At 43.8% G+C, this 16,454-nt stretch overlaps 1 protein-coding gene across 1 annotated transcript in view; it reads right to left on the bottom strand.

Annotated features, from left to right (window-relative positions):
- BPIFC (BPI fold containing family C) overlaps nt 1-16,454 on the bottom strand; it is a 46,488-nt gene that overhangs the window by 9,584 nt on the left and 20,450 nt on the right. Inside the window, exons 8-11 of the mRNA XM_011978991.1 lie at nt 15,778-15,954; nt 14,140-14,193; nt 12,795-12,965; nt 11,782-11,849 (exon numbers count right to left, since the gene is read on the bottom strand). Coding sequence (XP_011834381.1) covers nt 11,782-11,849; nt 12,795-12,965; nt 14,140-14,193; nt 15,778-15,954 — 470 coding nt within the window. The remainder of the gene's footprint in view (nt 1-11,781; nt 11,850-12,794; nt 12,966-14,139; nt 14,194-15,777; nt 15,955-16,454) is intronic.

Below are 16,454 nucleotides of genomic sequence, written 5' to 3'. Positions count from 1 at the left end.
GACAGAGCGAGACTCCGTCTCAAAAAAAAAAAAAAAAAAAAAAAGAAAGAGGCAGAGCAAAGAGTCAACTCTCCCAGCACCCTGGGAGGCCAAGGCGGGCAGATCACTTGAGCCCGGGAGTTCAAGACCAGCCTGAGAAACATGGCAAAACCCCAGCTAAATTAAAAAAAGAAAGTTAGTCAGGCCAGGTGTTGCATGCCTGTTGTCCCAGTTACTCAGGAGGCTGAGGTGGGAGGAATGCTTGAGCCTGAAAGGCCGAGGTTGCAGTGAGCCGAGATCACACCACTGCGCTTCAGACTGGATGACAGTGTGAGACCCTATCTCCCTATCTCAAAAAAAAAAAAAAAAAAGGCAAACTGTCCTTGCCCCTGGCGCCGAAAAACAGGGAAGCTCAACTCAGGCCACCAGGTGGCATCCAATTCCAGTCCTTTGACCTTTTAACCTCTGCCAGGTCCCTAAGCTGTTACCTGAAGCCCTGCTACTGGAAACTGATTCTTACTGCAGAACCATGGAGTCACTGGGGAGGAAGGGAGCTCAAATAGCCCTACTTTGCAGACATGTAAAAGTGTAGCCAGCCCGGTGCAGTGGCTCGCACCTGTAATCCCAGCACTCCGGAAGTCTGAGGCGGGTGGATGACTTCAGCTCAGGAGTTCAAGACCACCTTGGGCAAGATGGTGAAACCCCGTCTCTACAAAAAAATTAAAAAATTAGCCCACTGTGGTGGTGTGAGCCCGTAGTCCCAGCTGCTTGCAGGCTGAGGCAGGAGAATTGTTTGAGCCCACGAGGTTGAGGCTGCAGTGATCCATATTTGCATCACTGCACTCCAGCCTGGGTGACAAAGTGAGACCCTCTCTCAAAAAACAAACAAACAAAAGCATAGTCTATTTTTACTTTGTGCCATAAATATGTACAACTGCTATGTGTCTATGAAAACACAAAACTGAAAAAAAGTTTTATAGAAGATTTATTGCCCGGATTGAAACCAGAGCTAAAGTACAAACGCTTAAGCATGGCGAAGGCCCTTCATGATCTAGGTGAATATGGGAAATATGACCTAATGGTAACCGAGTGTCAAGGTTAAGCGTCAAGATCAAGTGCCACGGCGCTCACAGTGTTATTCCTCCAACTCTGTGTCCACGGCAGACGTTGAAAATCAATCCCACCACTCAGTACCCTTTGAACTTTTGTTTATGTCTTTGCCCCCTGACTCTGAACTCCGTAAGAGTAGAGATCCAGTCTTAATTATCTTTGTATTCTCAGGATTGAGAACTTGGTACATTTAGGCATTTAATGTTCACTTATTCATGGATTGAGTCATCCAGCAAATATTTATTATGTGTCAGTACTGGGACAGGTGCTAGAAATAGCAGCATTGTGAGCAAAACTAGACACAACCACTGTTCTCATGTAGCTTACAACCTAGTGGGGTGGCGGTCATTAATCAAATCATCCCACTAATTAAGGTTTAATTACAACTGAGATAAATGCTCTTAAGGAAATAAACAATTTCATGAAGTCAAAAGACAAAGAGGAACTTGATCTCATTTGGTAGATGTAGGAAGGTTTCCAGGGGAGGGCTGCTTGAGCTGAAATATGAAGGATGAGTAAGATTCAAAAGGCAAAATGGGGAAGGGAGTGGGGAGGGTTCCAGGCAGGGTTGCAAAAGTCCCAAGGAGGGAACTGATAGCTGGGAGAGCACAGCAGGGCGCTGCGAGAGGCAGATGAGATTGACCAGGCTCAGAGCCTCTGGTTGTGTTACGATTTTCATCTTTATCCTCAGAGCAAGAAATCCAATGAAGGTTTTTTAAGAAAGGAGATGATGTCTGTGTTTTGTAAAGATCATTCTGGCTGCAGCATGGAGAAAAGATCAGCAGGCCAAGGGGCTACCCAGGTGCTCATTCTGTGCTCAGGAAAAGTGCAAGGCAATGTGAAGAATTTAACCTCTATCTATGATTATGAGGGATGGCGAGAAGTCATTTGTAGGAGGTGATTAGAGAACAACACAAAGCAACGTATACTCAGGTGCTTCTTCATAAGTTTATACACCACAGAGACTTGCTGCAGAGGCTCTAAAAAGGGTGTGAAGCCGGGCTCAGTGGCTCATGCCTGTAATCCCAGCACTTTGGGAGGCTGAGACGGGCAGATCACCTGAAGTCAGGAGTTTGAGACCAGCCTGGCCAACATGGCAAAACCCCGTCTCTACTAAAAATACAAAAATTAGTCAGGCATGGTAGCGCATGCCTGTAATCCCAGCTACTCGGGAGGCAGAGGCAGGAGAATTGCTTGAACCTGGGAGGTGGCGGTTGCAGTGAGCCGAGATGACACCACTGCACTCCAGTCTGGGTGACAGAGCAAGTCTCCATTTCAAAAAAAAAGTGCAAAAAGATAAAGAAACCAGTGTAGGTTAGAGTTGTGTGTAGGTGTGTGTAAGCTGCATGTGTGTGAGATATGAGGCATATCATGGGGGAAAACAAGTTTCCCTTTGAGAGAAGACTCTGTAGACCTCTCTGGCATGCCCCTTGTCACCCAATAGTGTTTCTCCCACGAGGCTGTGGACCTGGAAAATAGAAACCATTGTCCTTCTGTGTTAACAACAGTGCAGAGCACATAATAGGTGCTCAGTAAATTCTTACTGAATGGATATGTGGATAAATGAGCAGACGAAGGACATGGGTTGGGGAGTGTTTGTTGGAATTGGGGTCACTTTGAAGGTGAGCCAGTCTAAAGCAGAATATTCGTTTTAGTGAGCTGAGGAAGATAAGGTTGGCTGGCTTGAGAAGCAGGACCAGCTGATGAAGAGCTTGAAAACCTCAGGCTGTGGATTTAATCCGATGATGAAAAGTTTTAAGGGGAAGAATGTGTTGAACCCATTCCACCATTAAAGGACCCTCTTGATGAGTAAGAGTTATCCAATGTTTGAATTTCATTGTTTCCTGCAGCCTGGAAATTCTGGAAGAAGCTTCCATTTGAGATTTCCTCCTCTGACAGGGGCTACCCCACTGTGGTATTCTTCTGCCATGGCTTCAAGAGTAGCTTAGAGGAAGGGTGGAGCTGGGGGTCAACCCAGGTGCCAAGTCTGAGCTCCAATGGCTTGTTCATCATTGGGAAATGTTTATCTGCCCAAGCTTGAGGAGTATAGTTAGGTAGTGATTCCATCTGCTTGTAGTCAGTTATATTTGCATTCTCGGACTATGTTGCTTGGGAGGAGTTGTAGGGTGTGTGTGTGTGTGTGTGTGTGTGTGTGGTGTGCATGTGTGTTGATGGTGGAGTTCAATTTGGAATGTCCAAAGCCTCAATCAATGCAATGTCAAAAAAAAAAAAAAAAAAAAACACCCTCCTAGGTTATAAATGGTTCAACAATAACGTACATCTGATTGCCTTGAGCTTTGCATGGGATTAAGAGGGTTAGAATTAAGTCATCTGGATGAAGACCAAGGGAACGTGTCATTTAACTTGGCCTCTGAAGTAATCTAAAACATGTCTACTATGTGGGCCAAACTGTACTGAGGTCGCCTCCAAAGAGAAGTATGTTTGGAATAACTCTCAATTGTAGATAGAGCAGTGAGTCTGGTTTAAAACTCCACAGCTTTAAAAACCATCCTGACTTGTCCTGTCTCTTGGGATCAATTTCTCCCGGTTATTTGGTCAAATTTTGATTTTAGAATGGGGAAAGAGAATGGAATACTAGTACTACTAGGAACAAATATTTCTTGATCAATGACTATATGCTGACTGTTGTGCTAAGTGATTTACATACATTATCTCATCCACCCATACAACAACCCTATGGAGGGGTGTTCTGTTTTGCTGATGAGGAAACTGATACTTAAAGAGGCTAAGTAACTTGCCTAAGGTCACACAGGTAGCAAGTGGAAGAGGCAGAATTCAAATCCAGATATGCCTGACTCCAGACACTGTGCTTTTTTTTTTTTTTTTTTTTTTTGACAGAGTATCGCTCTGTCGCCCAAGCTGGAGTGCAATGGCGCAATCTCTGCTCCCTGCAAGCACCACCTCCCGGGTTCACGGCATTCTCCTGCCTCAGCCTCCTGAGTAGCTGGGACTACAGGCGCGTGTCACTACGCCGGGCTAATGTTTTTGTATTTTTAGTAGAGACGGGGTTTCACCACATTGGCCAGGCTGGTCTCAAACTTCTGACCTCATGATCCACCTGCCTCTGCCTCCCAAAATGCTGGGATTACAGGCGTGAGCCACCGCGCCTGGCCGAGACTGTGCTCTTAACTAGACATGCTCAAAGAGCTCAAGTGTGTTATTAGAATTCCTAGTTTTTTACTTTCTTTACCATTTTCTCCCCTTGATTCCTTGATATAATGAGAAAAGTGCTGTGTATTTTTTTCGATTTCAGGATAACCAGTTCCAGTGTTTTCTCTTTCTTTTATCAATGCTGAATATTGAAAAAGGGCATGCTGCCTGTTTCAATTTAGCGTGACTCCATGCTCGTGGGTTTCCTCTTTCAGGCAAGGGTATTTATTTCCTGAATCTTAAGTCTTCTTTTCTTTCTTTCTTTCTTTCTTTTTTTTTTTTTTTTGGAGACACAGTTTTGCTCTTGTCACCCAGGCTGGAGTGCAATGGCACGATCTCGGCTCACTGCAACCTCTGCTTCCTGAGTTCAAGAAATTCAACTGCCTCAGCCTCCCGAGTAGCTGGGATTACAGGCATGCACCACCACGCCCAGCTAAATTTTTGTATTATTAGTAGAGACAAGGTTTCATCATGTTGGCCAGGCTGGTGTTGAACTCCTGACCTCAGGTGATCCACCTGCCTCGGCCTCCCAAAGCGCTGAAATTATAGGCGTGGGCCACCGCACTTGGCCTTAAGTCTTATTTTTTTTCTTTCTCTCTTTTCTTTTCTTTTTCTTTCTTTCTTTTTTTATTTTATTTTTTTTTGAGATGGAGTCTTGCTCTGTCACCCAGGCCGGAGTGCAGTGGCGCAATCTTGGCTCACTACAAGCTCTGCGTTCCGGGTTCACGCCGTTCTCCTGCCTCAGCCTCCTGAGTAGCTGGGACTACAGGTGCCTGCCACCATGCCCGCCTAATTTTTTTTTTGTATTTTTAGTAGAGACAGGGTTTCACCATGTTAACCAGGATGGTCTCGATCTCCTGACCTCGTGATTCCCCGCCTCGGCCTCCCAAAGTGCCGGGATTACAGGCATGAGCCACCGCGCCTGGCCTTAAGTCTTACTTTCTAAGTCATAGCTCTTCACTACATCAAAGGCAGTATACTGTGGTAAGTAAACACTCATGGTTTTCAAAGTGGACTCACCCAGGTTCAAGTTCTGGCTCAGCCATTCAGTAGCTCTGTGACCTTGAGTAAGTTATTTAATCTCTACAAACTGTAAAGTGGGGATAATAGTACCTACCTCTAGGACCGTTCATTTAATCAACTGACATTTATTGAGCACTGTGTCAGGCCCTGGAGACACAGAGTTGGAAGATTTAAATGAAATAATACAAGTGTTGGGCTTGGCACGGGGCCTAGTAGACGATAAAGACCCAATAATAAAGAATGGTCATGAATTATGCAAAAAAAGACTATTTCTCCAATAGTCATGAATTATGCAAAAAAAGACTATTTCTCTCTTAGTGCTCCATGGGCAGGATACAGGGGAGTGAGGCATGTTCTGAATCGGGGGACTCTGGAAATGATCTGGTACCACTGAGCACCTCCTTGTCCTGGCTGAGGCTAGCTCTAAATTTGAAATCATAGTCAAAGCCAACAGCTAAGAAATAGTCATTTTTTGGTACAGTTCATGACTATTCTTTTTTTTTCTTCTTCTTCTTTTTTGAGACGGAGTCTCGTTCTGTCGCCCAGGCTGGAGTGCAGTGGCGCGATCTCGGCTCACTGCAAGCTCTGCCTCCCGGGTTCACTGCAAGCTCTGCCTCCCGGGTTCATGCCATTCTCCTGCCTCAGCCTCCCGAGTAGCTCGGACTACAGGCACCCGCCACCACGCCCGGCTAATTTTTTTTTTTTTTGTATTTTTAATAGAGACAGGGTTTCACCGTGTTTGCCAGAATGGTCTCAGTGTTCTGACCTCGTGATCTGTGCGCCTCAGCCTCCCAAAGTGCTGGGATTACAGGCGTGAGCCACCGCGCCCAGCCTACTCTTCTTTATTATTGGGTGTTTACCGTCTACTAGGTCCCATGCCAAGCCCGGTGCCTCTGTTATTTCATTTAAATCTTACAACTCCGTGTCTCCAGGACCTGGCACAGTGCTCAGTAATGGTCAATAGATTAAATGAATGGTCCTGGAGGTAGGTCCTATCCTCGTTTTATACTTTACGGAGGTTAAATAACTTATGCAAGATCACAGAGCTATTGAATGGCTACCACACACTTTACCTATATTAACTCTCATACTTCTCACAGCCTTCTCCCGAAGTAGGCTTTATTACACCATTTTACAGAGGAGGAAACAGAGTCCAAGAGAGGTTAAGAAACTTACCTGAGATGCCACAGCTAATTAGTGGCAGCGCTAGGATCAGAACCAGACCAGCCAGTCTGACTCCAAAGCCTGTGATCCTACGGTCTGTCTAGACGACCAACACTGGGTTTGTCTCTGATTTCTCTATTTTCTGTCTATGCAGCCAGCCCCGAGCAGCTCCAGGAAGAGGCACATTCAGGCAGGGGATAGTTAGAGAGGCCATGTTGTCGTTGTTTGGGGAGAGTAATTTGGAGCCCTCATGTTCCCTGGTTCTTCTCAGGAATGTTCCACAATCCCCACCCACTTGATCCTTTTCCTGCTGCGTCTCTCTGACATCACCCAAGACCAAACCAGCTCATCCTGAAAAGCTTGGGGAGCCCAGGAGTGGAGGAGCCAGCTGGGGCAGCCTGCATGGGAGGCAGGGCTAGGGATCCTACTGCCAGAGCCCAGGGCTGTCATTTCAACACAGCCCTGACTCCTCTGCAAAGTCTTACCTCCTGGTTTGGCTGCTTTAAACCCAGCCCACCTGCCTTGCCCCAGCCTACTCACTGCCTGAGGTTTGCTATAACACCCCATGCAGGAGCCAACCTCACTTGTGCTTGGAAGGCCCCTGTGCTTGGTTTAATGCCCTGACATCTCCATCTTGAAATTCTTGGCCGGGCACGGTGGCTCACACCTGTAATCCCTGCACTTTGGGAGGCCGAGGAGGGCGGATCACGTGAGGTCATGAGTTCGAGACCAGCCTGGCCAACATGGTAAAACCCCATCTCTACTAAAAATACAAAAATTAGCCGGGTGTGGTGGCGTGCGCCTGTAATCCCAGCCATCCAGGAGGCCGAGGCAGGAGAATCACCGGAACCTGGGGGGCAGAGGCTGCAGTGAGCCAAGATCGTGCCACTGCACTCCAGCCCGGATGACAGAGCAAGACTCTTGTCTCAAAAAAAAAAAAAGACGTTCTTAATCCTTTTGAAAAGAGGCTCTGCATTTTCATTTTGCACTGGGGCCTGCAAATTATGTAGCCAGTCCTGCTCAGACCCAGCAAAGGCATCAGAACACCAGAAGCCTGCCCAGCAGAGAATCTCCAGGAGACTGCTGGGCAACAGACAACAAGCCAGGGGTCCTAATTTCAGGGTTCACATTCATGAGGTCAAAGAACTCTGTGGACTGCAGGAAGCCAAGAGAATGAATTCACACATTTCTGGGATAATGTAAATTTATCGGCTTAAAACAGTTTTTTCAGTTACTCTCATAAATAAACATAACAGCCATTGAACGTGCTGTTGCTTACTAGTATTACAGAAACATAAGAGATAAGGATCAGTTTGATTTAAGCAGAAAAGTGAACCTGGTCTCCATGTTTCTTAAAATCTTTTGCACCTTCTTGCCACAAGCCTGAAGTTGAATCACGATTAAATCCTTCCTTGAGATTCTGCCAGACACCTGCTCAGATGTAAGTGTTGTTTCTATCTTCTCTAGGAACCTTCTGCCTCAATTAGCAGCCCTGCCCCTGTGCCCCGCCCCGCATCACTCCCCATTTCCAGCCTTTGCTTTCCTCCTGGTCCTTTCCTCTTTGTTTTCCAACAGACTGAGCATCGCAGTCCCAATGCTCAAGCAATGCTATCCACATTCTCTCCTTGCTTCCTCTCATGGCCAATCTCAGATGCTGCCAAGTTCTCACCTTTGGTTCCTTCCCCTCTCACCCTCCTGCTCTCTGGCTTTCATCCTCAGTATTAGAACTGCCAAATATCACACCTGTAATTCCAGCACTTTGGGAGGCCAAGGTGGGCGGATCACAAGGTCAAGAGATCAAGACCATCCTGGCCAACATGGTGAAACCCCATCTCTACTAAAAATACAAAAATTATCTGGGCATGGTGGTGTGCGCCTGTAGTCCCAGCTACTCGGGCTGAGGCAGGAGAATCACTTGAACCTGGGAGGCAGAGGTTGCAATGAGCCAAGATCACGCCACTGCACTCCAGCCTGGGTGACAGAGCGAGATTCCGTCTCAAAAAACAAAACAAAACAAAACAAAAAAGAACTACCAAATAAAGATCACTCTTCATGGTTCAGAGTTTCATCAGCCTGATTCCCTAGAAATAGGGCCACTTCATGACTTCTGGAGGCCTGAGGCACTTTTGTCTTTGGGGGCCTTTCTTCTGTTAAAAAAATATTGAAAATTATATTTTATAACTCTTTTGGCATAAAGATAAGTATGATCAAGTCTAAATTGTATTCATTTTTTAAAATTCTTGTTGTTAAATATATTAAAACATTTTCATGTGTGGTTTTTTTTTTTTTGGACAGGGTTTTGCTCTGTTGCTCAGGCTGAGATCATAGCTCACTGTAGCCTCGACCCCCTGGGCTCAAGCAATCCTCTCACCTTGGCCTCCCAAAGTGTGTGTGCCACCCTGCCCGGTCTTTCGTGGGCTTTTTAAAGTATTGTAGCTCTAGGCACTGTGCCTATTGTGCCTAAGAGAAGCTAATGAAGAAGTCAGGACTGCTTTGAAGGGCTTGGTAAATGTGAGTAAAGCCTTCATAAAAGCTTTTCTCTCTGGGAAACCATACTGGCTTTTTTTTTTTTTTTTTTAAAGTTGTATTTCCAGGCGCAGTGGCTCATACCTGTAATCCCAGCACTTTGGGAGGCCGAAGCCAACGGATCGCCTGCGGTCAGGAGTTCAAGACCAGCCTGGCCAACATGGTGAAACCCCATCTCTATTAAAAATATTAAAATTAGCCAGGCTTGGTGGCAGATGCCTGTAATCCCAGCTACTCGGTGGGCTGAGGCAGGAGAATCCCTTGAACCTGGGAGGCGGAGGTTGTAGTGAGCCGAGATTGCACCACTGCACTCCAGCCTAGGTGACAGAGTAACATGCTGTCTCAAAAATAAATAAACAAATAAAATTGTATTCCTTTTGTTGGAAAAGCACTATAATTACAAAGAAAATTTTAATGAAGCCCAGGTGCGGTGGCTCACGCCTATAATCCCAACACTTTGGGAGGTCGAGGCAGGCAGATCACAAGGTCAGGAGTTGGAGACCATCCTGGCTAACACAGTGAAACCCTGTCTATACTAAAAATACAAAAAAATTAGCTGGGCGTGGTGGCGGGCGCCTGTAGTCCCAGCTACTCAGGAGGCTGAGGCAGCAGAATGACGTGAACCCGGGAGGCAGAGCTTGCAGTGAGCCAAGATCACACCACTGCACTCCAGCCTGGGCAACAGAGCGAGACTCCATCTCAAAAAAAAAAAAAGAAAAGAAAAATTTTTAAAAGAACCTCTCATAATCTCATATCCTAACACAACTTTTCATTTTTGTGATTCACTTCCTTGTCCAGATGCAAAGCAATTTCCCTCTTCCAGATGCAAAGCTATTTTACACAAATAATGGCTGTTGTGTTTGTGCAGTTTTGTTTTCTGTGTTTTCCATTTAACATAATTTTATTGAAAACATTTTCCATTTTCCATGGTTTTTTTTTTTTTTTTTTTTTTTGAGATGAAGTCTCACTCTGTTGCCCAGGCTGGAGTGCAGTGGCACAATCTCAGCCCACCACAACCTCCACCTCCTGGCTTCGAGTGATTCTCCTGCCTCAGCCTCCCAAGTAGCTGGGACTACAGGCGTGTGCCACCATGCCCGACTAATTTTTGTATTTTCAGTAGAGACGGGGTTTCACTATGTTGCCCAGGATGGTCTCGAACTCCTGACCTCGTGATCTGCCTGCCTCGTCCTCCCGAAGTGCTGGAGTTACAGGCGTGAACCACCGCACCTGGCCATTTTCCATGTTTCCACAATAGTCTTCATAACTACCACGTTGACTTGTGATTGATTTACTCCGCGTCTGCTGGTTTCTCAGATCTTTTCTGACTCTGCTTACGTCTGTTTCATTGCTTCCTTTTCTTCCTTGCATACATTTAGTCTGGGCCACCTGATCTTTCTGTAAATTCTCCCCCCAGGTAGTCTGATGGATGACTTCAACTTCCAGCTTTATAGGCCTGAGGAAAATGGACTTTGCAGATGGTTCTGCCGAATGGCATTTCGTGTTCAGTGATCTACGTATGTGGCCTGCACATGGCCTTTCACCGTGCGTCACATGCATTTGACAGGCAGGCAGGCCACGGGGCAGATCTTGTTAAATTCTACGTTCTAGCAATGGGATCAGATGGTCAGTCTGAAGATACCTTAGGCATCCAGTTCAGCTTCCTTATTTACAGATAAGATAAAGATCTTTACAGGAAACTGAGGCTCAAGGAGGTTAACAGACTTGATCAGGGTCATAGATCCTGTGAGTAAGAACTGGAAACTTGGTTCCTTAACTCCCAAAGCTTTATGCTCTTTCCTCACTAGCATGCTCTATGAATTTGATAAAGAAGAACTGTAGTTTATATTGCTGTACCATTAGAATGTACACTTCTATTACAGAATTATATGTATATATTCTTTGTATGTTTATATAAAATTAATAAAAATAAAATATAGGAAATATATTTTATATATATAAAACATTTTTTAAAATATATTGTTTTATATATAGTATATAAAATATATTTATTAAATATGTAATATTTTATGTACTTTAATTTATGTAGGTATATAAAATATACAATATAAAATATATGAGATATATATATTTTTTTTGAGAGACAAGGTCTCATTCTATTGCTCGTGTTAGAGTGTAGTGGCATGATCATAGCTTAGTGTAATCTCAAACTCCTGGGCTCAAGCAATTCTCCTCCCCTCAGCTTCCTGAGTAGTTGGGATTACAGGGGTGCGCCACCATGTCTAGCTAATTTTTAAAAAAGCTTTCGTAGAGATGAGGTCTCACTTTGTTACCCAAGCTGGTCTCAAACTCCTGGCCTCAAGTGATCCTCCCACCTTGGCCTCCCAAATTGCTGGGATTACAGGTAAGAGCCTGTAAGATGGCACCTGGACATATTACACAATTATATTTGTAATTATTTTGTTCCCTATTTTATTTTTATGTTACTGTAATGGAAAAAAGAAAAGCTTGACAGTACAATTTTTAGTAAAGTACATACTTCAAAGTCATCTGGCCCATTACAGGAGAGGTGCTTAACTGACTCATGTTCACACGATGGTTAACTTCACTTTTTTTCTTTTTTCTTTTCTTTTTTTTGAGACAGAGTCTCACTGTCACCCAGGCTGGAGTGCAGTGGCGTGATCTTGCCTCACTGAAACCTCTGTCTCCCAGCTTCAAGTGATTCTCCTGCCTCAGCCACCTGAGCAGCTGGGATTACAGATCACTTGTTTTTTTAATGGTCATTTTGTCTCTGGTCAGTTGACTCATTTATTACTAAGGTGTCCCAACAGTCAAATTGATTGATCTTACCTGTTCAGAGACAAGGAGCAGACCAGTCTTTGTCCCAAAATAACCAGGCCAACACTGGTACTAGCAACCTATAGACAATAAAAGCATTTATTATTAAGATGAGAGAGTGTCAGTTTTGGCCACCAATATAATTTCCAATAGTTGAAACATTATAAGCCCAACTTTCCCTCTTAGTCTAAAGACATTGGAAATCTAAAAGACATTGGGAATAAATATCTCTGAAAATTCTGTCTTGTAAGTTAGAGAAGCTACCTGCAAAGACTTTTTGTTTGATGATCTCCTTTGATTTATTTTTTTTCTCCTAATCTCTCTTCTCTATGTACGTGTGTGTGTGTGCCTATGTGCGTATGACATTTTTGTTAGGTTTATTATATCCTTCTATCAGATTGCATTTGGCCTTCATTTGCTCAAGTAAAAATGAATTCTACCTTGATTGACTTATTTAGATTAAAAAAAAAGAATTCCAGCTCTCCATGTAACTGAGGTAGGTGGTGGAAAGAGTGTGCATGAAGTAGAGACTGGAAAGAGATTTTACAATGTATGAGAGTGTGAGTGCTGGCCTCCCATCCTGCCACACATACCCTTCCCTCAACTCCAACCTCACTGAGACAGGGTCTTACCCTGTTGCCCAGACTGGAGTGCAGTGGTGCAATCATAGCTCACTGTAGCCTCAAACTCCTGGGTTCAGAGCCACACTTCCACCTCAGCCTCCCGAGTAACTAGGACAACAGGTGCACAACGCCACCACACCTGGCTAAACAATTTTTTTTTGTAGAGATGAGGTCTTGCTATGTTGCCCGGGCTGGTCTCTAACTCCTGGCCTCAAGCAATCTTCCTGCTTTGGCCTCCCAAGACACTGGGATTATAGGCACGAGCCATCGCGTCCAGCCTCCATCCTCACTCTTAATGGAGCATCCCCACCCTCTTCGAACATTTCAAAGCTGCTGGCCAACAGTCCACAGCAGGAGCAGGATTGGCATCTACAGGCTGCTCCACTGTCTCCCCAGACTTACGAAGTCCATGGAAACGATGGTTTCAACTGTGGAGTTCTTGGGTTGGGTGAGCATCATGATGGAGGCAGGGATGTCCAGGGTGAAGTTGCCTGGTTGTAGATTGATCACGGGAGGCTCTGTGGCCATTATCCTCACCATGAAGGGCTGGGACAAGATGTAGATCTCTGCAATCTGCCCACATTCCAATAAAGAAAGAAAGATTGTGAGACGTGAGTTGATGAAGGGAAATCACAAGGTTAGGACGGCCTGTGGTGACTAAATCTTACATCGTGCAGTGTTAATAGAAAAACAGCTCTTTAATAATCATAATCACACACACAAATCAAACGATGATAACAGTTGGCAGTTACTGAACATAAGACTTGATACTACCCACTGTGCCAGGGGCTTTATGTATTATCACATTGAATCTTCAGAAAATCCCTGTGAGGCAGATTCTATCAGCATCCCTGTTTCATAGTGGAGAATGTGAGTCTTACAGAGGTTAAATGATGTTCTCAAGGTTCTAGGGGAATAAGTGGTAGAATTGGGATTCAAATCTAGGTCTGGGCTGGGCACAGTGGCTCACATCTGTAATCCTAGCACTTTGGGAGGCTGACATGGGTGGATCACGTGAGCCCTGGAGTTTGAGACCAGCCAGGGCAACACGGAGAAATCATGCCTCTACAAAAAACAGAAAAAATAGCTGAGCGTAATGGCTTGTGCCTGTAGTCCCAGCTACTCGGGAGGCTGAGGCGGGAGGATCACTTGAGCCGGGGAGGCGGATATTGCAGTGAACCAAGATCGTGCCACTGCACTCCAGCCTGGATGACAGAGCGAGACCCTGTCTCAAAAAACAAGCAAACAAAAACAAATCTAGGTCTATCTGACTCAAGATCCTTGCTCCAAAACCAGGATGCTACATGAACATCTCTTTGCCCTCAAGGGCAATTCCTAGCCCGTAGGTTCATTATGTTCAATACTTAGTGTGCTACGAAGGCACAATATTAACGGTTGCTTTACTACAGTTACAAGTGTTGGCACTAATCCTTCATTTAAGAATTGAATCTTTCATTTACACTAATAAATCCTTTATTTAAACTAATTATTTCAAGTGTGGTGGAATATTGTGGAAGACACAGGTGATTTATTTTGTGAACTTACAATTATACTCTAACTTGTATGTTAATTGCACTTTAAACTGTACTGTTCAGTAAATATTCGTGGATAGTTGATTAAGAGAAAAAACTCCCAATAATAGACAGAGGGACTTATCCAAAAAGGAATACATAGAACCCACAAGTCTTCCAGAAGTAATTGCAACGGAGCCAAATACACTATTAAGACTCAAACCCCGGGCACTTACCCGGGAGAGCACATTGCCAAGGCCTTGAGAGTTTTGAACAAAATGGTTGGAAATCTGGAAAATAAAGTCCATTGTGTCACTGTTAGGATTTTACCTGGATTGTCTTTTCAGGGAAAATGTAGTGTTCCCTAGAATTTTATGAATTGTGAAGCTGTTACACCATAAAATATTCAGTGTTTAAAGGTGACCTATCATTTTATAGCCCAATCATAGGGAATCCGAAGTTCAGAGAAGTAAAGTGACTTGCCCAAGGTCACACAGGAAGTTATATTTCTTTTAACTCTGGGAACAATACAGTCTATTGTTAATAACTGTAGAATATTTACACATGGATTGTACGTATATAGCACAAAAACTTTTATTTTTATATATATTACAATCTATGTGTACATATTCTTTATATATATTACAATCTATCTGTGTGTACATATTCTTTATATATATTACAATCTATCTGTGTGTACATATTCTTTATATATATTACAATCTATGTGTACATATTCTTTATTTATATATATATTACAATCTATGTGTACATATTCTACAGTCATTAACAATAAGCCTTGTGTTACTGTCCTCACTTTTAGGGATTACTGAGATACCAGATGCTTAAGGAATTTACGTTCACAGATGAATGATTTTCAAGTCTGCAGCTAGAAGTGTCTAATTCTCAGCATCGTAAGGTAGCTGCCATACTTACCATTCTGAACATAAGCTTTATATCTACTTGTATAATTAAGACATATAGAATGAGAAGATTCAAAAAGAGATGCTCAATAAAAGTTTTTGGTTGGCTGGCTAGAGACAGTGCTGTCATTATAAAACGGAGGTGCATGACAGAGAATCAATGAATATCTGTACTATTACTAATCATTGTAGATAAACCAGCTGTAATTACAGCCAGGGTAACTCTTTATGTTAGCATAATACAGGAAATAATGATGATGATGATGATGAGCAACAGTTATATCACACTTATTCTGTGTTGGGGATTGGTCTGAATGCTTGACACGTATTTAAATCTTTTAATGCCCATATAAACTCTGTGAGTATGGAACTATTATTATCTGCCTTTTCCAGATGAAGACATTCTGGCACATAGAAGTTATATAAATTGAAATGACCTCTAAGGTCACAGGCAATACATGATGGAAAGGGGTCTTGGTATTATCTGAGATGAATCTAGTACAGTGGTGAGTGGTGAGGTATCATGAAAAAACAAATGTAGCAGAACTGGAAACTCGACAACTCCCCAGCGAATACAGGTCAAACATCCCTAATCTGAGTATCTGAAATTCAAAGTGCCCCAAAATCCAACTATTAAATGCCGACATGATACACAAAGGAAATGCTTATTGGAGCATTTTCGATTTTGGATTTTCAGATTAGGGCTGCTCAGCCGGTAAGTATATATAATGCAAATATCGCAAAATCTGACAACATCTGAAATCCAGAACACTCTGGTCCCAAGTATTTTGGATAAGGGATGCTCAGCCCATAACCGTGTTCATCCCACAATTCCTTCGTTCAACCCAGGAATCGAAATTATGGCGTAAAAGTCCTATAACAGGATACTTATAGAAAGGCTGAATCCTCCAATGAGGATGACCATTGACATCCTCAGTTAACTCTCCTCACCTCTTTGGTGGAGAGAGTGACATTGAAAGCCCCAGCTGTGAAATAAGCAAAGGACGCAGATTTAAAGAAATACTCGGCGATTCCAATGTAGAGCATGGAGTTGCTGCGTTCTGGGAGCACAAAAGGAACTGGTGAGAAGGGCGGGTCGGCGAGGTTTTCCAGTGGATAGAATACGCCCTGTGGGAAAACAGAGAGAAAGACCAGTGTATCCGGTCAAAACTCAAATTCTAAGAAGGCTAAGAAGGTGGATCCTCTGAAATAGAACAAGAATTCCAGAAGCTCAGGCCGGGCTCGGTAGCTCACGCCTGTAATCCCAGCACTTTGGGAGGCTGAGGCAGGTGGATCACTGGAGCAATGGAGTTTGAATTGATTGAATGATTGTTTTTCCATGATCAACCTGGGCAGCATGGCAGGTCCTGTCTCTATAAAAAAATACAAAAATTAGCCAGGTGTGGTGGCATGTACCTGTAGTTCCAGCTACTTGGGAGGCTGAGTGAGGAGAATCCCTTGAACCAGGGAGGTTGAAGCGGCAGTGAACTGTGACTGCGGCACTGCACTCCAGCCTCAGCCTGGGTGGCAGAAGGGGACCTTGTCAAAAAAAAAAAAAAAAAAAAAAAAAAAAAAAATAATCGGAACTCAGTTCTGCTGAAAAACTGTTAAGGCTTTCTGACTCCTTG

Source organism: Mandrillus leucophaeus, unplaced genomic scaffold (assembly GCF_000951045.1).
Source record: "Mandrillus leucophaeus isolate KB7577 unplaced genomic scaffold, Mleu.le_1.0 Scaffold2, whole genome shotgun sequence".
NCBI lineage: Eukaryota > Metazoa > Chordata > Mammalia > Primates > Cercopithecidae > Mandrillus > Mandrillus leucophaeus.
This window is presented reverse-complemented; position numbering and strand designations above follow the sequence as displayed.